A 26,205-nucleotide genomic window follows, 5' to 3' on the forward strand; every position below is an offset into this window, starting at 1 on the left:
CTTGATCTAAGGTCATAAAACTGATTAGTTTCAAAACTATGACGAACTCAAGCTTCTTAACTTTTACTTTCTCATGAATTTAATCAATTCTTTCAGTTTTATATGCAATTTGTGAAATTGTATTTCTCAATATTTCACTAGGGCAACTCTGTGCCCTGAAATACATGGGATTCTCAATTATTCACACTTGAAAAGGTGAGCCATGGCACAATTAATTTCTAAATCAAAAGAAGTCAGTACTTTTTCTCCTCATAAAACTATTTTTCTAAACTATGGCTATCTTGAGTTGACTTTAAAATAATGTATATTCCAGATGTATTTCAATGGATAATTTGTCTTGGGTAGCAAAAAAGAAATTAAGAACAAAACAAGACTAAAAACAACTTGCTAAGAAAATCCATTAATGGATAATCTATGATTGAATCAATATGGAATATATATATATTTGATCCATTTCTTTTTTTTTTGGGGGGGGGGGCGGGGCTGAGGCAATTGGGGTTAAGTGATTTGCCTAGGGTCACATAGCTAGAACATATTAGTGTTTGAGTCCACATTTGAACTCAGGTCCCCCTGACTTCAGGGCTGGTGCTCTATCCACTGTACCAACTAGCTTTCCCATGGTCTACTTTTTAAAAAAAGGGAAGTAAAAGTAGTATTTACAAAAGAAAGAATATGGGGCCCCAGGATATTAGGATTTTAACAATGAATTTTATAAGCAAATCACAAACTCCATCTTATTCTCTTTAAATGAAGGGTTGGTCTCCAAGCTTTTTTCTAATTCTAAAATCCTATTATCTGATAAAACAATGATAAATAATCTGAAATCAAGTAGTAATGTGAAAGATTTATGTTATTTTGTAATACCTATCACTCCAAATCTACTTTTTTACCTATTTATCATCATGGCTACTAATATTTCAGCAATATTATAACAATTGTGCATTATATGTATTATTAAAAATTACTGAAATATACAAACACATATACATATACAAAACATACAAACCTGTTTAGATGTGTTATCACATATCTGAATACATCATAGTTAACAGGATGAAATTTCTTCAAAATTTCTTTCAAAGCATTAAGTCGTTCTGTCTTATCCAGGATTTCTGTAAAAAGAACATAATTGTGTTTTAGGAGGGGGAAAAAAAAGTATAAAGCATCGCTTAAAGCATTTGATAATGCTATTAACTACAGCAAAATGCAGCTAATGTAGCTATCACATTATATACTACTTGCTACATAATGTATGTCTATTCTAAAGGTAATAAAAATTTTAAGACTTAAAAATTAAGTCCTATATAAGATCCTAAAAAATAATTACAAATGAACTTGCCAATATTGGTAACTGTTTCAATATCCCTACTTTAAAAGACAAAGTTATCATTAAGGTTCAAAACACTCCTCCCTGGTCGATGACATCCATAGCTCATACACCTGGTATGATACTTTCAACAGTGTCAAGCTGTGAATAGGTATTATAATATAATGAATGTTTTATAGCAAGATAAAATCATTTATATATTTTTATTCATAGTAAAAAATTATTACTGGTCTTTTTGTATTGTTTTTGCCCATGGAATATTATATTCCCAGGACCATTCAGACAGTTCTAAGATTGTCATAAAGATGTGGTCTACCAAAGAATATTCTTTGCAAAAAGCTTTGTCTTTCTCAGAATATTGATATGTATAATTACTTTCATAAAGATGTATGTATTTCTTCATTCACCCGTCATCTAGCCATGTATTTTGCCATCTATCATCAACCTATCCCTGTTAACTTTGTTTTGCTTTGGAATTGTGGATTTCATAAGGATAAATAGTGGAAAAAGCTCTTGATTCATTCAGTTCACCAACTTGTCTGTATCTCATTATCAATAATTGCCTATGACATGGAGAGGGTGTGACCCATGATTTCCATAACCCATATGGGTCAAATACAGGACTTAATCCCAATTATGTACCTCTAAGACCTTCTCTCAATTCACCATGCCACAGTGCATTGAAAGAATGGGAAATTAGCATGCTGCAAAGTCATGACTAGGGTTGGAGAATATGGAGTCTTTCTCCAAATGCCAATATGTGGCATGGATAATTCTTTCTTCCCCAAAAATTGAACCTGGAATCAGACTGCTTACACTTAAAACCCTTTTCCTTTTCTCCTTTTACACTTCTTTTTTCTCATTACATTCTTATCCCCATTCTCCTCCTGCCTAACTCTCCCTAGTCTTTGTATTCCTATTTCTCTATTATTAATTTTTCCTTCTTTCTAGATCTCTTCCACTTACACTCTTTTGACCTAGTGATCACTGAAACCTATCTTTCTTCTAAAGAAATAGCACCTTTTGTCACCCTTGCTCAGGTAACCTTTTTCTTATCTTCTGACACTTCCTCCTAAGAGAGAAGCTGGCATTTTCCTCATTCCTAATGCTACTTTAAAAGCCTCTCTTACCTTGTAATACAACACAGCAATCACCTCTTCTTTAAAGTTCACTCCATACATCCCAGATCCTCCTTGTTGTTGCTGTTACCTATTGACCTCCAGCTCACCATTTCTTCTCACTAATAAATTCTGTGCCTAAATCAAAATCTGTTCCTTTCTTACCCCAGCTCCACTTCAGTAATCCTGACCTCCAAGTTCAATCATTACTCCCAACACCTTTTCCTCCTTGACTATGCAACTTTTTGTTTCAATTATTCCTTAAACATTTCTTGCCCTAGGTGATCAAATTTCTAAGTATAGTGTTGTTGGTTTTCTTTTTTCAGTAGTAATTATATTGACAATGTTTTTTTTAAGTATTGACATCTTCTCTCTTTTAGATCATTAGTATCATTCTTATGTATCCTCAAATTTGTGCTACCTCCAATGGTGGGCTTTCTTATTTAATATTTTATTTTCCCTCCAATTACATGTAAATATAATTTTAACTTTTTTTTCCCTTTTCAAATTTTGATTTTTAAATTCTCTCCCTCCCTACAGAGGCTTTCCCTTTGAGAAGATAAGCAATTTGACATACATTATACATGGTGTAGTCATATAAAGCACATTTCCATATGTTACTGATCTTTTAAGGGAATTTTTTTTTCATTGTTTCAATGGCTTCATACTCCCATAAGTAGAAATAATGCTTCTATTGGCACAGGCTACAATATTTTTTAAGCTTTCTCATCCTGTTTGATTCTGATTCATGTAATCTCAATATGTGATAAACTCACAGAAGCATTCCTTCTATTTTAGTGGTTAGTACTTTCTGTGATCACATCTCCCTTCTCAAATCATCTTATACTTAACTGATTTCTCCTCAACTTCCAAGGAAATTGTACCCTCCTCTTTAGAGCAGGAACTGTTCCTTCCTTTTTGTCTCTATATCCCCAGGGCCCTGCATAAAGTAACTAGACAGTTAATAAATAAATGCTTGTTTAAATGAACTTAAGAACTTTCCCAAATTAGTGCAATAGGAAACCTTCTAGGTTTTGTTTTTAAAGATTTTATGGAAAACAACAGTGCTCTGTACTGTCCATTTGTTTTTATATACTACCTGCCTTCAGTAAATGTCTAGTTCACCTCATTTTCCAAGTTACAGGTCATAAATCATATGACCTGTAATACTCTAATACTACTTTTTTTTATAAGCCATTAGTGGCTTATTTACACTCATATATCTCTTTACTGCCCATGTTATCCAGATGTTTCAATTGTGTCTAATTTTTGTTACTCAATTTGGGGTTGGCAAAGATATTGGAGTGGGTGTGCCTCATCTTTTTTCTGCTCATTTTACAGATGTGAAAAAGGAGGCAAACAAGGTAAATGACTTGCTCAGAGTCACAAAGTAGAAGCCAAATTTGAACTCTGGAAGATGAGTCTTGTTTGACTCCAAACATAGTTACTCTAAAAAGTTTATTTTTATTGTTTTTTCCCCCCACTTAATTGTATTTTATTTTTTCTTGTTATATATGGAGCACCCAGCATCATTCTAAGTATTTTTTTTTTAACATAAATTTAAGAAAATAGGCATTATTATAGGCCTTGAGTTTCTGGGTCGTCACTGTGACCACTCTTTAGAAATAATATCACTTATAATCTTGAATACTTTTTAAAAAATGTCCTCTTTCTTAAGATAGTCTGTAATAAATTCTTTAAACCTCCTGCATGGATTTCCTGTATTTTAATATGTTCAAACAATTTAGTGATCTATCTTTCGGTAATAAGTCTTTCTAAACTAAGTTCTAGTCCTTAAACAGTTTTGTGTACTGTTACAGCCATATTCTCTTATTAAGGTTTGAAGTAGCAAAACTTACACTGGTAACATAGTTTTTTTGAACCAAGGGGTCACCTAAAAGTCATGATATTACATTATGGCAGGAATATGTACAAGATATCTTTCATCCTTCAGGTATTTACCAAAGTAAATTTATCCAAAGACAGAATACAAATCTATTGCCACTGCAACATCGTTGAAAAAAACTCCTAGAAACAGAGAGATAAGACTAAAGAAACCAAACCAATACCTACTACAGTTATAAACATGCATACACAGTATCTGACAATACAACTGTCTAGAGTTATGAAAAATTATATACAAGAGAGAATAACCATTTGAAATTCAGAATCAATTAAAAATACATTTATCACAACTAATTACATAAAATATGAAAGGGACTAACCAAATATTGTATAAAGATACACTCATAGGAGTTACTTTAAAGAACAAGGAGATACTTTAAATGGGAATATCAATTCTAAGTAAAAGCCCTAAAAATGTTTATTAAAGCCTCGCCTTAAAAAAAAAAATCCATGTATAATTCTTTGCTCTGTGTATATCTCTCTCTATCTATATATGAACCTATAGATGTGCATGTAAGAAACATTTTATTTTACAAAGTTATATATATTTTTACATTTGTTTTTAAAACTTGAGTTCCAGATTCCTCTCTTCCCCTTGGCAAAGTTATTCAATAACATGGTAAAATTATGCAATACATTTCCAAAGGCATATTGAGATCTCCCCACCACATACACACACACACACACCCTCAAGAAAATTTATTTTTAAAAGAACATGTTTTGATCTGTATTCAGAGATGATCAGTGTCTTGATACAGACAGCATTTTTCATCATAAGTCGTTCAGAGTTGTCATGGATCATTATATTGTTCAGACCAGAAATGTCATTGACAGCTGATACAATATTGCCATTACTTTGTGCACAGTACATTTCACTTTGCTTAAGTTCATGGAAGGCTGTCTAGATTGTTCTGAGAGCATCCTGCTCATCACTTCCCACCAAAAAATGTTCCATTATAATCACATACCCAATTCATTCAGCCATTCCCCAACTGATGGGCATTCCTTCAATTTCCAATTTTTTGCTCTGAGAGTTGCTTTAGAGATGCCATTTCCCCTCTTCTTAAACCTCTTTAGGGACTCATGCCTACAATGTTATTGTTATGTTAAAGGATATGCATGATCTTATATAGCTCTCTTTGGGCATAGTTGACATCTTTTGATCTTTTATCAATTAGAGAATGGCTGCTTTTTTTTTTTAAACTTATTTCCCTAAACATTTGAGAATTAAGATCTTCAGAGAAACTTGCTTCAAAATTCTTTTCCTAATTCCTATTACTATTTCCCAGTTATTCTCTCTCTCTCTCTTTTCATTCTGACCCTCCTCAAAAGGTTTTTGCTACTGACCATTTCTTTCTTTCACCTCCCCCCTTTCTTGCCTTTCCTGCAAGGCAAGAAAGATTTCTATACCCAATTCTGAAGGGAGTTTTACTCACTGCCTCTCTTCCCTCTCTTCTTCACTGTAAAAGCTTTTTCTTTCCTCTTTTATAGTAGATAATTTATGCCATTCTCCCTTTCCTTTGCCTTTTATCAGTATATTCCTCTTACTTCTTAATTTTTGTTTTTTGTTTTTTTAGATACTATCCCTTCATATTCAACTCCTACCTGTGCCCTCTATCTATATTATACTCTTGTCATAAGAATGAGAAAGTTTTTATAGTTACAGGTATCATTCTCTCATGTAGGAACGTGAACTGATAAATCTTAAATCCTTCTTATGATATCTCTTTCCTCATTACCTCCTTATGCTTCTCCTGAGTCCTGTAACTGAAAGTCAAATTTTCTATTCAGCTCTGGTCTTTTCATCACAAATGCTTGAAAAAAATATTTCATTGAATTTCCACCTTCTCTCCTGGGTAGGTAATTCTTGGTTGTAATCCTAGCTTCACCATTCTCCAGAATATCATATTCCAAGCTCACTGATCTTTTTTTAATGTAGAAACGGATAAATATTATGTTATCCTGATTATGATCCCACTATACTTGAACTGTTTCTTTCTGGATGCTTGCAATAATTTTCTCCTTGACCTGGGAGAGTTCTGGAATTTGATTATATTTCTGTGAACTGTCATCTTGGGATTCCTTTCAGGAGATAATCAGTATATTTTTTCAATTTCTATTTTTATCCTCTGGTTCTAGAAGAGCAGGACAGTTTTTCTTGATATTTTCTTGAAAGATGATGTCCAGGCTTTTTTTTAAATCATTACTTTCTGGTAGACCAATATTTCCCGGATCTATTTTCCAGATCATTTTTACCATGAGGTATTTAATAATTTCCTATTTTTTTATTCATTTGGTTTTGTTTTATCTTCATTTCTCACAAAGTCATTAGCTTCCATTAGGCAATTCTAATTTTTAAGAAATTATTTTCCTCAGCCATATCTCCTTTCCCAATTGGCCTGGATCAGGAGACCCAACTTTCAATTTGGCCTCAGAAACTTAATATTTACTAATTGTGTGACTCTGGCATAGGCCATAAAGGCCTCACAAATTTTTTTTTTAAATCAAAAATGGGTACATACTCTGTCAAAAGCCTTTTCTGCATTTATTGACATATGAAAATTATTGTTCTTATTATTATTACATTAATAACTAATTACAATTAACATTACAAAATATATAATATAAATAATATATAATATAAAATAATTAATAACTTCATATTGATATTATATTATTGATATAGTCAGTTTTGCTTGCTGTGTTCATGATATTAAGCCAATCCGACAAAAATAAATCTGATCACAGGTATAATCTTTGTGATATGTAGACACAGCAACCTCTGCAAATATTTTATTTAAAAATGTTAAGTCCATTGCACATTAGGAATACTAATCAATAATTTTACGTTTTGACTTCTTGATTTAGGCATCAAGATGTTATTTATATAATAGAAGTAATTTGGTAAGTGATGGGATTACTTCTTTTTCTATTTTTGAAAACAGAATGTATAATATTGGAATTAACTGTTCTTTGCATGTTTCGTAGAATTTATTTATAAATCCATAAAATCCTTTTGTTTTTCTCCTTGGGAATTTGTAAATTGAATTTATTTTTCTGCAATCAAGAGATTGTTAAAATTTTCTACATCTTTTCCTATTACTTATGGGTATTTTACATTGCATTTATTGTGCCACCTTTACCGGTTATATAGTGAGACAAAATGGTTTTTAAGAATATCTTTTATTTGGTTTTTAGATTTGTAATTTGGTTTTTCTCTTAAAAATGAAATGAATGATTTCACTTATTTCTGCATAAAATAAGTTCTAGTTTTAGCTATTAAATAGTTTTTAATTTTCAATGTTGTTCCTTGATTTTTGTTATTTAGATTTTTTGCTTAGACGTCGTTTTTTAATTATTGATTTTTATGGGTATTTTTAGTTACATGACCAATTAATTGATTTTTTTCTCTTTTGTTAAGAGTGCTCAGAGATATAAATTTTCCCCTAAGGACTGCTCTGGTTGCATTGTGAAACTATTACTACGCTGCCTCAATATTCACATTATCTTGTTTATGAGATTTTTAAGCCCAAATGTAGGGTCAAATTTTGTAATGTTAACAACTGCAGTTGAGAAAAATGTATATGCCTGTCCTTTGCAAATCAATAATCACGAAAGAAGCTTTCATGTTTAACTTTTCCAAAATTCTATACAAATCATTAATTTCTTTTTTGGTTGGATTCTTCTAGCTATGAGAAAAGGATTCACTGAGCTCCATCCCCACTATATTTTAAATACCTATTCTCTTTATTTTTCTTTGTTTTCATAGGCATTTACTATTATATCCCGATTATGTGAGATCAATTAAATTCTTTCCCTCTTCCTTTCCTATTCTTTTTTTTTCCTCAAAATTTCTTTTTTTCTGTGTAAGTAATAATTATAACTTTATTGTAACCTACCTCAGCTGATTAAATAAAGGAGGCCAGCTAGTTTGATTCAAGCATAGTGTATGTGTGTAAATAAATTTTCTAACTCATACTAATCCTAATATTGCTCTTCACATCTTTTAATGATGTATTTATTTCCAAAAAAAAAAAAAAAAAAAAAAAATTCACTTAAGTTAAATCTTCATTCTAAACCCCAAATACAGGATAAACTAGTCTGTTACGCATGATGATGAATCAAACATCTAAAGAATTCCCTTTCAAAATAAAAAGTCCACTTACTGCAATCAGAAAATAGACTGTGAGTCTGATTCAATTCAGTAAACATTTATTAATAAGCACATTCTATGTGCACAGTACTTGTTAAACTAATTTATATATCAGCAAAGGACTTTCTGATTTCAATTATAAACTTAGTGATATGTCAAAGAGGTAAATAAATTAATCCAATCTTTTCATAATTTATTTTCAAACTATGCAGCAGTAATACTTGAGAAAACAAAATTAAAAAAAAAAAATTCCTCCCCCCCACTCAATGGTATTTTTTTTCCATTTAAAAGTAAAGATTTAAGTTTAACATTCATTTTATAAGATTTAGAATTCTATTTTTTTCCCCTCTCTATTTCCTTTCCCCTTCTTCCTCCCCAAGAGAGTAAATAATAGGTTATATATGTACAATTATATTATACACAATTTCACATTAGTCATAACAAGTTAAAGATATTTTAATGTTTTCTAACTTAATTTTATAACAGAAGTCCTAAAAGGGTCCTATATTTTCTTAGGTCAGTATGGCACGATATAGAAAGGTATTTATTTTATAACTTCCTAGCTTCCTGACCTGCCTCCTAAATTAAATAAGTTTAAATGAAATATATGAAAATCACTAGTAAAAGTTATTTCTTTCTTCTTAAATGATCAAAAACATCAAAATCACACCCAAGTCCTCTTGACTAAGGACAATAGTGATATACATATAGTTTCCCCCTAATTACTGACAGTTATTTATCTTTTTAATACTTATCATTATTATCAAGCTAATATGTCAAAGCTTCTACTCTGTCCTTGTCTTTCCATTAGGAGGACTTATAAATTTTAGGTTTAAAGGCATATTTTTCTCTTGTTATTAGATATATATTCAGCTTTGTTGAGTAAATCATTCTTTCCTAAAAGCCTGCATCTTTAAGAACATCACATTCTGTTTTCCAGTCCTTTGTAGTAATGGCTGCTAAACAATGTGTGATGCTAATTGAATTTTTTCATTCTGGCTGCTTCCAGTCTTTTTAACTTTGATCTGGAAGCTCTGTATAGTTGCTATGTTTCTGAGAGTATTCATTTTGAAGTTTCTTTCAGGAGTTGACTAAGTGTTTGTCCTTCTTTCTTTCTTAAAGAGGACCATGACATCACAAAGCACAGTGATGCCATGACATGCAAGTGAATTGAATTTAAGTGAGAGAAGGCTGTGCAAGGTCACCTGCCTAATTTTCCCCTTCAGTGACTTAATATAGATCAGAAAGTCTAAGAGGACCTTTAGGTGACTGATGGATTCTTTCTATTTCCATTGTGCCTTTGAGTCTTAGAGATAGGCAACTTATCATTTTTTTAAAGATTTCTTCATATATGTCTAGGCTTTTTGGGAGAGGAAGGGAAGACGGTGGTGTTCAAATAGTAGGATAGTATTCAAATGTTTCCTTCTTGATCTGTTGACTGTTCATTTGTGTAATGTTGGGGTTTTTTGGTCCCTAATTACATGTGATCTTGATTGTGGTTTTACTTTCTTAGTACTAGGGACTTTTGCTACTTTCCACATTTTTCTTTGATCTGAATGCTATATATTTTGGTTACGATGTTTCTAAAAGTTTTTATTTTGAAGCTTTTCTAGCAATACATAGCAGGTTATTTCTATTTTACTTTGCCCTTAATATATCTTGGGAGCTTTCTTAAAAGTATGATATACAGATTATTTTTTGGTTGTGGCTTTATGGTAATCCATTGATTATCTCAATCTGCTTGCCAGCTCAGCCTCCCGACTTCTAATTTTCCTTCCTTCCTTCCTTCCTTCCTTCCTTCCTTCCTTCCTTCCTTCCCTCTCTCTTTATTTCTTTTAACTTTGCTTTAATATTTTTTGTGGTTTCATGGTAACTTCATCTTTGTCTATTTTAATTTTCTTACTTGGATAAAATTTGTACCACGTGTGTTATATTACATCTCTTTCCAAGTCTTCCTTTGGTAGTTCTCACCTTTTCCAAGTCTTTCCTCTGATGTTCCCACTTCATTTATAATATTAATCAGAATTGTTTAGATTTATTATTAGTGTAATAATATATTATGTAAATATATATTATAATAATTATATATATATTTTTTTTTTAAAAAAACAAACTTTAAAGTATCTGGTCAAATCGTGTACTACTCTGAGGCTTTGAGAATGGGCATTTTTGAATGATTCTCCTCCTCTGAGTTTGTGTTTTGCTGTCACCAAAATAGATCTTGATCTTTTTTGTTTATCATTCTTCTAAGCTTTACTTGTTGAACTGGGAACCTATGTTATAGACAAACTCTCCAAACGTGTGGCAGGATTTTCAATGTTTTATATAGCTCCAGACTGATTTGAGCCGAGGTCTTTTTGCTACATTCTCAAGGTATTATATGCTATGTTCAAGAATCATAGGGATTTTTTTTGAAAGAGGAAGCTCTGAATTTTCAGCAAGCTTTATAAGATTAAATCAAATGCACGGTTTGATTGCTGTACTCCTAAACTATTTACCCTCCACACTCAGATTTAGGTCTAAGCAACAAAGGCAGACTTAATTATAAGTAGAGCTCCAGTAGATATTTCTAGTCCTAGCCCTGCAAGCTAGTTAGAAGGTTTTGCAGGTTCAGAGTGACTGTGCTGCCTGCTCACCCATTCTCTAAATTTTTGAGGTGAACTCACTATTTTGTTCTGATTTTAGAAAACTCATAGACATTGCCAGATAGTCAGCCTAGCCCTAGTTATAAACCTGGGCTGAGTTGTTAATCTTGCTATGAGGTCAGAAGTATAATGCTATAGTCCTCTTCTAAGCCAAGGGCTGAGTAAATGACCCGCTATGTGGGTCAACTGGACAGTTCTGTGATCTTTTTTTAGGTGCTGAGTCCGTAATCCTCTCTCCAGCTCAACAGCATTATTGCCTTGTTCTTAATCCAAAGTCTGGGTTAGATATCTTAAGCCACAGTTTCCACAGTTGCAAGACAGAACCATTTGCCTATACATTAAATTTGTGATCTTAGATGGGAAAGATGACACTGGTTTTTCCTCAGACTCCCTAATCATTATTCAGCTTGGCATGCTTGTTAGATCTTCTTGGAATAGCTATAGGGGAAATTAGGTGTGTTGTATATCATCTTATCCTGCCATTTTGGCTGGTCTGCTAAAAACTATTCTTTCCTCCAATATCAGCCAAGAAAAAGTATAAGATGCCAAGAATCCTCATCAGATATTTTGTTTACTGAAACCAGTATTTATATCAGGGTATGATGTCTTTGTTAAGTAAGGATTATATCATTAAAAAAAAAAATCTTGATCAGTTTTGAAAATGTTACAGAAAGATATAATTCTGAAGACGGAATAAATTCTTTCACCTTAAAAGAGACTGTTTTGTCTTTTTCTAACCAGTTGGTCACACAAGCCACTGTAATGACATAGTTGTGTTGCCACATATAACCACATAAGCATACATATAAGTATACATTTTTGCATACATATCTAACCAAATTTCATTAGCTATATATACTCTAAATGTACAATGAAAGAAGTCATCAATGTCTTCCTGCTTGCAGAAGGAAAAAATGATACCAAACATGACATTTGAAATATTTTTAGTTACAACACTGACAATAAATGTTTTATTCAGAGTAAAAGGACATAAATAAACATATATTTAGAAATATGGTTAACATCACATGCCTAAAATGAGTATATTTTTTGTTATAGATATATCATTAGTGCTAAACCCAGTCAAATATTTACAAAGTTTTAATATTGATAGACCATTATTGAATTGAGTTTATTTCAATAATGGTCTAGCTATCAAATTGACAGGTTTCAACAGAAGAAATCAAGTCAGAATTAAAATGTTTTCCAATATAAACTCTTATGTTTATTGATCCAAATAATTTCATCACCATCATATGCATTATACAAAGAAAATTCTCTGAATTACACTAGAAGTAACTCTCCAGATAAAAATTATCTAGAAATGGAAACCAAAATATGCGTAATGTTTCCATTATCTAGCTAAGTCAAAACATCACTATCACTTTTAAAATTCCATATACAGATAGTTCCCATTTTACATAAATTGGCATTATGAAAGTTTTATTTTATTTTAAAAACTTCTTAAAATCTCTATTTCAAAAATACCTGTTAATAATTTTACAGAATAGTCCTATGTTCTCTCCCTTTCTGCTCCTGCCCCTCCATAGCCTGTTCATATCCCAAAAAAACAAAAACAACCTAACAAAAAAATCCTTTCAAGAGAAAGAAGAATAAAAGCAGAGAGACCATCCCTACCATCAGTTCTAGTGTTGGCTTAAGACCTCCAAGGCAGAAACTTTTAACCCACTCTGACCACACTCTAGTACTGAGTCTATCCCCTGTCTGAGTTATCAGCCACCCTCTCTTGTCCATGTCTGAATTCTATATGTATTCCCCACACTCCTACTGGGTGTCTGTTCTGGTCAGACCTCAACATGGTTGGACCCAGCCCCAACATGTCCCTCTCCTCCTGCTCTCGTTTTTCTGCTTCTGGCTGCCATGTAGCCTTGAACTATATGGTAGCCACCCCCTGCCTCGATGAGTGTGCACCCCCTTTCCTACTTCCCCCTCCATTCCCCATTTCCACAGGCAAATTCAAATTATGTAAAAATTGTTTAAAGCAGAAATCAGCAAAATGGTCCATTTTATGTAAGCTCTTATACACTTAAATATCTCTATAAGAACACATGTATAATAAGTAGATCACTACAAATAAACAAAGAAATTGATATCTTAAATTTTAACATAGCTTCTCCATGCAATCAATGGCTTCTATCAGCTAGCCAAATTACACCAAAATCTATGTCTGTCTTTGTCACGCATGCACGCGCATGCACACAAACACACACAGACACACACTCTCCATAGCCTTAAAAATGTGCTAAGAACTTCTATTATCTGTTGAAAACTCTGATAATGAAGACCAAAGTCTAATTTTATGGCTTCAATTACTTGAATGTCTACATGTCTCAGTAATGGATAGATTTATTTACTACTTTTGAATACCCTCAAGTTCTAGCAAAATACATTTCTAAAAGGCTAAATTGCTAAAAATCAACCAAATCTGTTAAGAGATATCATAAAGTTAATGCCTACTACTTGGTAATCTATAATAATCCACAAAAGGCAAAAGGTTATTACTTACTTGAGGCTTCTAATAACTCTGGATGAAGAGAATATGGAATCAAAGGATCTGGCAAATCAGCAAAGAAAGCTTTCAGAGCTCCAGCAACAGCATTTACTGTCACATCCATTGATACTAGATTAATATTGTGATCTACAAAATAAAAATGAAGTGATAATTTAACAGTTGAAGTATTATAAAAACAAGATGCTTTTGGAAATCTGTTTTAAGCAAACTAGTCAAATGTATTTTGCATAAGGTCAATTACCATTTAACATTCAAATATGTCCAAAAGGTTCAATCTTGCTTACCAATTACATCTTTAAGGACTTTTCTTAAATTTGAAAGCCATTGTGTCATCTGTACTATAATTCCTATTGATTAGGATTTTGAAAGGTGTACATGAATGAATTATAATTATCACAATAACATGCCAGTACTTTTCTTCTGCATTAATAAAATGATGACCAGCCATGCTATCAACAACTGAAAAAAATTTAAGCATTTATCTCTCTACACCATCATTCAGTGATTCTACCACTTATTACACAATATGTGGACAGAGAGAGAATTAAAAAAAAAACCAACAACATACAAACTAAAAAAAAAAAAAACCAAAAACAAAATATTTCCACAGGATCATTCAGAATTTATATTGTAATATTTTACATATATTTAAATTCAAGTGATTAAAAACTCAAAACTATTGAAATACATTCAATGAATTAAAAACCTCTTTATTTAATATTCAAAATGGGGTCATTTGATTAACTTTATGTAGAAAATGAAATATTTCTCAACAGAATGAGTGAAAAATGTTAGTAAATTTATATTTCTGTGTAGTAAGAAAATCTAAGTAGAAAGATACCTAGGTATTTAACAAATAATTTTTAAAGGATGTTTAGGCATCTACCAAGCATTATTAGTTGGTTATAAAACCTGCCCTCTTGATTAATCTGGAGACTAACTTTAACATCTAAATATTATTAAAAAATAAGAATGAACTATGGTGAAGAAAAATAAACAACAAATCTGATCCTGTTTTCACTTAAGAAAAGGCTGTCTTTCTAATTTATTATGAATTAACGAAATAATAGGTAGCATGGATGTAGCAACCTTGAAGTCAGAAGAACTGATTTCAACCTCCACCTCAAATACACTGGCTAATGTAAATTCTATAAAGTCACAACTTCTTTGTGTGCTAGGCAAGCCTCTCAATTGCAGACAAGGTAACAATCTGTATTGGTAGAGAAAGTTCCTCACTAAGAACTCCCCATTCCAATGAAATCCTAGGTTTTTTGCTCTACCCTCCTCTCACCACAAAAGCACTTAATAAAACAAATATGAAAAATCTAATATTAGTTTTTCCTGGGCTGTTTTTAAAGCTCTACTTTGCATATAACATACCACTACTGATCAATACCTGTTGCTGGTAGTTTTTGGTTTTGTAGGTTTTCATTTTGTTTTTCACTGATTCATTCTCCCCCCTACCCCAAACCGGTTACACATTGTTTTCTGAGACAGTTGAATGGGATCACATACAAAGGGAGCAAATTTGTAAAATTTAATTTCATTAGCATTATGTTCTAATCACCTGATTGAAGTCTCTATTCTAGCTTTCTTCTATTCAATGTAAAATTCTCCTATCAAAATTCTTATCTCTAAACTCAAGCGTAAAAAATATTTTCCCTTCTCTGTAAAGCTAACCTTATAGTATACATTCATCTACTTGCTTTGCTTCTGAATCACATGAACTCAGAAGTTGGAACACAGGCTAGGATGAGAATCACTGTTACAATAAACCTGAAAAGTAGTTATTTAGCATTCAATACAACAGCTAATACATAATACTTTACAAAAATGTTCCTCACCTGAACCTGACTATAACCCTTTGATATGACTGATATTATATTCAAGCCTTTGCCTTTGTCTGAAGATCTACAGTGAAAGAAACAATCTCCCACCAAAATATTTAACTTAGTTTCTTTTTTACAGCTTTTATTATTAGCAAGTTTTCCCTAACAAACATTTTCTGTCCTACATAACCATAAAATACAAGTTTATCCCAGTTTTCAATTATTAGGCACCTTTAAACTCCTGAAAAAGAAATCATGATTCTCCAGATGTTCTCTTTTCCTGGGTAAATACTCTTAATTCCTTCAACTAAGTCTTCATCTAGTATGATCTTGAAACCTGTAGGCATCCAGGTTGCTCTCCAATAAACATATTCTAGCTTACCTAAAAATAATGCTCAGGAATGGTATGACTATGGAAGAGTAAAAAAAGAATTATCCTCTCCCTAACACGGGATACTTATGGAATTTCCTAATGAAAACTAAAATGACAACTCTGACAGCCATATTGCACACTGTCACTAATAAAACATAATACTAGATGTAAAGCTGGAAAAGAATTTGAGGAAATGAAACTAAAAGCCTTTTCCAAAAGGTTATTAATTTCCAATAGCTGATCTTCAAACACAGGTCATTTGATTTCTGATTCAGCATCTCTTCCAGTATGCTACACTACCACTGAGCTGGCAGTGCTACTACAGACAAATTGTCATCTAGCTAGGCCCTCTTCCATTTTGTACGTGTGGAGCCGAATGAATTTTATTCCTTTTAGGTCTCCTCTTCAATGACCACTAGTCTGTCAAACTGTTTTTAGATCCCGATTCTGTCACCCAATATTTTGGCTGTCTTAGTTTTGAATCATTTGAAAATTTCATAAGCATAACAAGATCTGTATCCAAAATATCCCTCCCCAAATTTAAATTTGCCTTCTAGCATTAGAATCTCTGTAGTTTTTAATTTAAATCCATTCTTTGTACATTTATGTAAAGGCATCTGGGGCTAGTGATTTTATTGCTGTGTCCTTTCCTGGGTTTAATTCCCTGCTAATTTCTGGGCAACTCTAAGGATATTCTGCTTGGCAACTATATGCAATTTCCTCCTCTTTTCATTTTACATGTTAAATGCAGTTACTTATCAGATTTTTAATATTATAGAATATATTCTATATATAAAATATTATACACACATTATCTATATTAATATATTTATAATATTATAAATACTTTTTAGGTATATTCCATTACTGGCCAAGAGTTTGCCAATTATTTCATGATTAAGGAATGCTTTGGTTTTTTTCCTTGTTATTTTCTTGTTTAGGGACTGTTGGAATCTTTACAAATTGTTAAGCCATTGGAGTTGATTTGATCTTAGAAGAAGATATTTTGGGCCAGAACTTGAAACTAGGTACTAAGTACAACTGATGTAAACAATGCTTGTGTTCACACCTTTAGAGAGCTCTTAAATATCTAAGTACTCAATGGAGTTCACACGTTTGGGAGAATTCAAGGGCTGGCTTAGTCTGAATTCACACCTCCCTTGAAGTTCTTAGGACCAGAGAGCACTCTGGGAGACAACCCATAATCCCTGCCTCCAGAATGAGGAGTTAACCTTTGGGAGATGATATATGGAGGAAGCTCTTAGAGCTAGGGGGAATTTTCTATGGAATATCGATGGGGGTCGGAGGCAGAGCACTCTGGAAGAAAACCTACAAGCCCTATCTTCGAGGCAAGAGAGATTCATTGCATCTTCCAACTTGGTGCTGACTGGAGGCTGAAGAAAGCAGAGGCAGAAGCCAAGGAAAAAGCTGCAAGATCTCTTGGAGCCAGGCAGAGAGATAGGCCTCAATTAACCGGGCTAATTTGGAAAGAGAAATAAACGTTTGCATCTTTACCAGCTGGCTGCATTTTGGAGTAATTATTTATTTCAACTGAGACTAAGGCTGCCTCCAGAAAACCACCACAAGGGACCGATTGTTTTTATGTGAACATAAAACATCTAGATGTCTTGCCGTCTTTACTTGACCTAGATGTCTTTTCTAACATCTTATCTCCATCCTTTTAAATCAAAGTGTTGAACTATCAGCTTTTCACATTCTTTTTTGTATCTACTCATCAAATTCCAAAGAACTGGATTTGAAGGTGATAATGGTTTGAAACTAAATTCTAGGGTCTTTTTAGGAGTCACTCTGTTTAATATATTGGCTTGCTGCACTGAAAAGTTAAACAATTAAATTCTTATAGCAAAAAGAATAGAATTAGATTTTATTATATTTAGTAGTTTATCATTACCTTGATCAAATTGCTTTTGAATGTTGTCTTGATCAGTTTTGTTCCCACTGACACGATAGAGGCCTTCAGTACAAAGTCCTTGAAGAGAAAAAAAACATACTCAGAATATTCACATTTAAATAGTGCCTTGTATATAAAAGATTTGTCTAAAATGAAAACTGCATTAGAAATTCTGAAGCAGGCTATGGAATACTTTGAAAAATGATAAAACATTTTTCTAAATGAATTTTTAGAACAATAACTTGCATTTTAATTAGAATATGTATAGTTTTTATTATTTAATTTGTCAAAGATTAAAATGAATTTTGAAAGTTGACCTACTAAAGTATTAAAATCTGAAAGAATAAACTGAAAGTCATTTATAAAAACAGCATTTGGTCATGAGGCGAACTCTACTAAACTGCAAATTCCATAAAAGCAGGGAACTTGTCTTAAAACTGTATTTTTGCTATATTTAGTTTACCGATTTTTGTACAGTACATCCCCAGTAAATATTGGTAGGGTTAAAGTTAATTCGTATTTTTAACAACTTTTAAAAGGTTTTATTTTAAACAATTCTATCGATAATTAAACATTAGCAGTGCAAAACTAAATTTTAATCAAGCTGGAGCTAGTTTTCATAAGCAATTTAAGTATGGCACAAAAATTAAAAAATATAACTGGCATCTCTTCCACTGCATCAGCATGAAAAATTTCCCTTACATTTTTTTCCTTATGTTTGCTCTTTAATTTACTTGTCTGCTAGTACTTTCTATACTTCATGGAATAAACATGCTCTTGAAAAGCTGACTACAAGGTAAATATCTATAAAATGATTCGCTTTCTCCTGATTCCTACTACACAAATGGAAACTATTCCAAAAAGGAAAATGAAGCTCTTAAAATTTAATCACATTTACATAAATGAAATAAATCTGTCAAATCATTCAAAAGGAAAATGATAATTTTATTTACAAATTATGATAAGCTAATATATTTCTGAAGGACATAGCATTGTGTTAAAAAATTAAATTTTATTTTGACTTTTAAAAAGTTTTAAAGTTTAAAGACTTCACCCTCATCCACATCTTCATGTAGGAGGGAAAATAGTTATTTCATTTAAATATGCCAGGAGAGGAAAATAATTACAAAATCATGTTTTAATCTGTCAATCTTCTTAAGAACAGATACAAAACCCAAAGTCAGGCATGAAAATGTTGATTTTCTTTAAAAAGGTAAATTTTTCTTAAAGGAAAGCCAATGTTGACTCAAATTTCTTAAAATACTATTAACCTAGTCTAAAATTGGCTTTGACGCTGCTGGAAGTATTTTTGAAGATTATGTTGTCCAATTCCTTAATTTTGCAAATGCAAAAACTGACCTCTTGAAAGCTTAAGTCAATGATTTCCCAAATTTGTATAGCAACACTTTCTCTCTTGAATTTATAAAATTTTAAAATACAAATTCTTAGTTACAATCGTAGTAAAAAAAAGTAATTTACAGATTTATGCAAATGATTTGGAGTTCTTACATCTGCAATTTATAAAGTAAAAACAATAGAGATATTATTATTGTTTGTTATTAATATTAAGATGGGGAGATTTTTATTCACAAAAATCTCATGACGTTTATGACATTGATACTTAGGATCATAAATCTAGATCTGGAAAGAAAGGACATCAATGACCATGTAATTCCATCTAGGTATTAATTTTATAGATGATGAAACTCAGGCCCAGGAATATTAAGTGGCTCACTTAAAGACAAATGATTTAAAAAAAAAAGGGGGGAGGGGGATCTGAAATGAGTTTCCTCTAATTTCAACATCTAAACTACTACTTACTACTACTAATCTTGCCTACTAAAAACATTAAATATTGGTATTTTATTCTTAAAACTGCTGAAACAGAAAATATCATTTTGAAGAAAAAAAGTAGTTCAAACATTTCTCTACATACATGCATATAATTTAAACATTTTTTAATTCTTCAGGATGTTAGGATCTATAATGACACTTTCAACTTACAAACTCCTATTCCAAACTTTACCACATGAAATAATATTCTTATTCATTCAAACCATACTTTTACATTCATTTTCCATTATCTGTTTTTACTATTTTCCATAGTTATCATAAATGTGTTTCTAGTAACATTTAAATGTTTTCAGTGATACTCTTTCAATGAATCTAATGTTCTCTTTTATATATAATCAATCCACTGTACATCTTTTATATGAGGCCTATATTATTCATAAAGAGCTGAGTATCTAAGACTATTTAGTTATTGAGGGGTTTTGTACCACAGATATTTGTCTTTAAGGGCTTGACTGAATTTGTTTGTAAATCTCTCTGGCCTGGCCAATATTCATATATTATGTCTTATAACACAGCATTTAGGACTTTCAGTGAAACCTGTTTTTATGAGGTCTTTGGCTTTTCTTTGTGTATCACATGTTCAGTTTTTAGGGTTATACAAAACTCACAGATTCCTAGTCCTCTTTTATTCATTTTTTACTCCAATTTCTCACTTCTATACTATTCTGTCAAAGTTCCTCAAACTGACCTCCTTTTTGAGAGCCTCAAGTGGTTTAACAAGTTCACCTCATATTATTATGTTGTTGTCTTGTTCATTTTTGAAAAATCTAACTTATATTCCAATATACATCTAAATATTCATAACAACACTTTTTTACAGTAGCAAAGAACTAGAAAAAGAGATATCTACCAATTAAAAAATGACTAAACAAATGCTATGATATGAAAGTAATAGAATGTTACTGCGCTGCTAAGAAATAATAATTCTTCATAATTACTATTTCTTAAGAGAGAGAGGCATGGGAAAAATAAGCAGGAAAACAATATACAAAATGACTAAAACAACATAAATAAGGTATTAAAAATACTATTTCTCCCCCAAATTATATGTTTAAACAATTTTGAAACATTTTAAAAATGCTTTGAATTCCAAATTTTATATCTTCCCCTTTCACTCCCTCCCTGAGATGGTAATCAGATATGAACTTTAAACATGTTCAATTATACAAAATATTTCCATATTTGACATTTTGTACAAGACTCAAGTAAAAGAAAAAGAATGAAAAAAATGAAGAACAGCATGTTCCAGTCTATATTCAAACAATCTTAGTTCTTTCTCTGGAGATGTATGGTATGTTTCATCATGGTCCTTTGGGATTGTTTTGGATCAATTATTGCTGAAAATAGTTATTCACAGTTCTTTATCAAACAATATTGTTATTATATACAACATTTTCCCACTTCTCATTTCACTTTGCATCAGTTCACATTGTTTTTCCAGATTTTTCTGAGATCATCCTGCTTGTCATTTCTTATAGTGAAATAATATTCTATCATGATCACATATCACAGCTTGCTTAATCATTCCCCAAATGAGAGGCATCCCTTATACATATCGTCTTTTGCTTTTGGAATGTTAACAGACCTTACTGCTTTTATGTATTATTTTTTCTTTTTTTTCTGATTGAGTCACATCAATTTGTAAGACACAATGTTAAGAATATCCAAATCTTTCCCTTCGTTTTCTTGTATTTTTTCCTCCTGTCATATGAACCTAAAGATATCAGGTTCCTCTATATTGTCTGTTCCCTCTCTTGTCCCATTATTCATTTTCTCATTACTGGATCACTAGGGATGGGCATTTTTCATTTTTCCTTTCAAAGAAGATCAATGATACTATGGGGATGATGTCTTGACTTGTATGTGAATTGGATTTATCTAAGAAAAGGGCTGAATAAAATAATCAGCCTCACTCTTTCAGGGTCACTGAAATCACATAGCAAGACAAAATTTAAAATGATTGGTGGTTAAAATGATTGCCTAGGATGCAATGGATGACTTGATGTAATCAACGTCTTTCTTACCACACTCTTAGTGATCCACAAGTGCCTGCCTCCATCACCTTTATGGCCATTCGAACGAAATATTTTCCTTCACCTATTCCACTGAGAGAAATCTTCACATGCCGAGGATAGATAACCCCTTACCTCTAATGAATTTAAGGTCTACTGGTTACCTTCAACCTGATTTAGCTCACTTGTCAAGGTGGTTTTATCAGGACAGGGTGGCTGCTCATATGAGTTGGGTAGCAGATAGACACCAAAGGTTCATGAGCAGCCCTGAAAAAGATTTGGCAAGTCCTTAAATTAAAGGTGCTAGTTCTTCCTGAAGGAAATCATGAGTTTGCTTCAGACAACTAGCTATGTTACCATGATTAAGTCATTTTAGCACATCAGTCTCCTTCTCTGTAAAATAGATTTAACAGCATCTACACTTCACTAACACTATTATCATTACTGTATTATTTATTACATTAAGGAAAAATAACTATGTATCCTAGTCTTAACAAAAATAGGTGCTGGATTCTGTTAAAATAAATCCTTTTCAAATTTATGATTTTTATACAAAGTCTTATTTTATGCTGAACCATTCCTACAATCAAGAAAAGGCATGTGTAATACAGAGGTATCTGTAAGTAAGAGTAGACCGTTCAAGAAATACAATAGCTATCAAGAAAGAAGTTTCATTCCATAAAGTATTTTGGGGGTTCCTAAAGCAGGTAAAACACTATAACACTCATATAATTTCGTTTATTCTATCTAGTTTTATACCACTAGATTGCTCTCCCCAGTTCTTGCACCTCCTACCATAGCCTGATTTTCCCCCAACAAATGTGTGGGAATCTGACTCTGAGTCGGACTATGAACACTATGAAAAGAGAATAACAAAGATGATAGAAAATTCAAGTCTTGAAATGCATGTCTCTTGTTAACTGTGAGGTAGACAGTATAAATGGGAGCGTATACTCATTCCAAATTGTTTTTCCCTCTAGAGATTTAACCTTGTTAGAAAGTCCTTCTTTACCTGTAATTTTAATTACTTAGTATATTTTTTGTTCTTTTGAAGTGATACAACAAGAATATTACACTGACAAGTAACCATTCATGCTGCCATTTTGTTATAAACCTTCGATTCTTTTATTTTAAAGAAAAAGTTAAACCAAGGCTCAAAGGGTTGGATAATTTGCCCAGATACAATGCAAGGCTTTAATGCAGTGTCTGGAGATTAAAGCTTAACCTCTAGATCACAGACTACAAGCAAATGAGGCTTATTTCCTTGTAAATATTCTAAAGCAGACTTACTGATACAAACCGGTATCCTTAAATAGAATCGACTATAATAATATTTCAGTAGTAAGAGCAATTGACCATTCAAGAAATGGTCTATCAGAAAAGAGGATTCATTCCATAAAATTCTGTCAAGTATCTTGATTACTAGTAGCATAAGGATTAATTCCCAAGATGTCAGAAAAACGGAGATAACATTAAGAAAATACCAAATAAATGATTTAGGACATAGGCTAAAAAAAGCAGAGATAATGGAGCAGTCTGCTATTTCCTTCTCTACAGCAAACATTAACAACTAATATTAAATCCTTTCCTATTTTAATGAAAGAGTACAAGCTGCTGATAATCTGAAGTTGAAGGAGTTTGACATTGAGAATGGAGAGGCTAGAGATGAAGTAAACACATTTTAACTGCTTCACAATTTTGCTTACAGTCATCTCTATCTTCAAATGAGTAGAAGCAAACAAACAGAAGCTATAAGTAGCTTTGCTTTCCTGGATTTATGCACATCCATCCATTATACACAACCATACACAAATATATTAAATGTGAACATCATATTGTTTTAACAACTATTCATTTACATAGACCTTTAGGATATTATGAAGAAACATTATTCATATAGGATTCCTTGCAATCAGAGCAAACTTGTTCTAACAATGCAAACTATAATCTTTCCCCTCTCTCTAGGTATGGATAGCATTTTTTCATCATAAATTCTTCAGACTAAGCTTGGATAATTGTGTTACTGAGAATAACTAAGTCGTTGACAACTAATCATTCTACAACACAGCTATTACTTTGTACACAGTACATTTCACTTTGTATCAGTTTGTGGAGGACTTTCCGGGTTTTTCTGAGAGTACCTATGCTTACATATCACAATTTATTCAACCATTTTCGAGTTGATGTGCATCTCTTCCATATCCAATGTGCAAATTACAGCCTTATAGCACTGATTAAACAGTTTTGCCAGAGTCCCATATCCAGGTGTTACAGGTGGGGTTTGACCTTAGATCAATCCAATTCTAAAGTAAACACACCACATCATGTTTTACTAAAATTAATTTTTTGTTGAAGAGAAATAAATGAGACAAAAATATATTTTTATTTAAATAAATGTGACATTGCTGCAAAACCAGTTTAAAAAGTAAAAAATGTTATTAAAAAACTCAGCTATTAAAGACAAATGAAACACTCTCAAAATTTTTTGTTAGAAAAAGGTGAAATTGAACCTGATCCATTAATTGAATTAAAAAAGTTCCAACTTCCCTAATAATGAGTCTATATGAATTATCTCTATATAAATATTTGATAGCCCTAAAATTAAGAAAGCAAGCCACTGAAGCTTGTTTCACTAGCCAATTCTATCATTAGGCTATATATCCTCTTTAATCCAGATGCTACTTTATGAGCTTAAAAAAACTTGGTAGAAAAAGGGTAGAGGCTAACATCATAATCATTCAATTTGGAATTTGGACTCTTTTTTTTTTTTTTAATTTTACAAACTCTTTAGAACTAATTCTTCAGTTTATCCAATGTTCTTTCAGTCTGTTCCCCAGCTCCCTAAGGACGAAATCTATTAAAATTCTTACCTCCAAACATTTTGCCTTCTTATCTCTATCATTCATCCCAAGTATCTGTATCTTTCCACTGCTAATTTTTTTCTTCAACTGTCAGTCATAACCCACCCTAGAACTACTTTATCCTTCTATACTGACTCTGTTCATTGTACTCTTTGAAACTCCATTCTTCTATTGGCAACATGTACTATATCTTTCAGAAAAAACATGGATTTTAAGTAAGAGTACCTTGATCTAAATCCTACCTCTACCACTTAACAGTAAGAAGTAAATTATTTCACCTTTCTAGACCTCTGGTTCATGGTCTATAAAATAAATCAGGGGTAATTCTATTAACATATTTTACTAAGTGCATACTATATACATGGCATAACCAAAACACTAGGATACAAAGAAAGGAAATAAAATCCTTTTTCTCAATGAAGTCAAAGTCCAATGAAATATAACTATGTAAAATAAGATAAATTGGAAATAGGCTTGCAGAGAAGGCATTAAGATTAAGAAAGGATGGACAAGACTTCTTGCAGGAGGTAGAAAAAGACTTAGAGGAAGACAGGGAAGTCAAGAAGCAGAGATGAAGAGGGAGAACATTTGAGACATGGAATTAAATCCTAACCTTTGTTTACCCCTATTTTCAAATGCATGACTGAATTATTATGAAATGGCAGTTAATAAATGAAAATATTGCCAAAATTTCTTTAGAAATGAAAGACTGATTCTAATATTCAGGATGTTGTAAAGAAATCTACCTGGAAATAATGTTCTTTTTCCGTTAGACCAAGTAAAGAGAGAAGTTAAAAAAAAAAATCCCAAAAAAGCAACACTTACAAATGTAGCTTTTCTTAAAAAAAAAAAAAAAAAAGAACTATACCATCTCAAAATATATTGAACAACAGACTCCTAACAGGATATCTTTTAGCTATAACAAAATAAATTTTAAAAATCAAAACTTTCAAAATCAAACTTGTAATCAGCTATAATAAAATTAATTTATAGTTCTTCACTATAGCTATATGCCTTTCAGACAGCAAATGGTTGCCAAATACCATTGCTATCTTAAGGACTTAAGTAACAGAAATGGAAATTATAACTAAGTGTGTGAAAAAAGCAAAAAATAATTTTTTTTCCAATCAATAATGGGTTGCATTTCAAGTCACTAAAAATTATAAAAATCTCAAATATATGTATGTATGCATATGTGAATATGTATGTGTATGACAGATTCAAATTATAACATTAATTTAATTAATTTCTGCCAACATCACATTTCCAACTTTTTCCCCTAAAGTTTTAGGATCACTCATGAATTAAAAATAGTTATTTACTTTATCTGGTAAATTCATTCTTAAATGCTAAATAGCAGTTTTAGCTGAGATGTTAGAAAAGACATTACAGGTATTTTATAAAATACCTGTTGCCTCAGATTTATGCAGCTATTAAACAGCTATTCAAAATCCAACTCCATTCAACTTAACATGAAGAATGTCCTGCAGAAATATGGTTGCTAAAACACTGCCTTTCATTTCATCGTTGGGTGTCAAATCATCCATACAACAGTCAATTATATAGCTTCTACATACTAAGTGATCTAAAAATATATTTATCTATTTACACCACATTCTCAAACTGCCAACCTAAGACATAAGAATTAATTTTTTTCTCTTGATACTAACTGCTGTAATAACT

At 31.8% G+C, this 26,205-nt stretch overlaps 1 protein-coding gene across 1 annotated transcript in view; it reads right to left on the minus strand.

Moving 5' to 3' along the window:
- The window catches only part of ARHGAP5 (Rho GTPase activating protein 5), a 108,816-nt gene that overhangs the window by 4,754 nt on the left and 77,857 nt on the right, over nt 1-26,205 (minus strand). The window contains exons 4-6 of the mRNA XM_031952253.1: nt 17,796-17,873; nt 13,676-13,807; nt 1,007-1,112 (exon numbers count right to left, since the gene is read on the minus strand). Coding sequence (XP_031808113.1) covers nt 1,007-1,112; nt 13,676-13,807; nt 17,796-17,873 — 316 coding nt within the window. The remainder of the gene's footprint in view (nt 1-1,006; nt 1,113-13,675; nt 13,808-17,795; nt 17,874-26,205) is intronic.

This window comes from Sarcophilus harrisii, chromosome 2 (genome assembly GCF_902635505.1).
Source record: "Sarcophilus harrisii chromosome 2, mSarHar1.11, whole genome shotgun sequence".
NCBI lineage: Eukaryota > Metazoa > Chordata > Mammalia > Dasyuromorphia > Dasyuridae > Sarcophilus > Sarcophilus harrisii.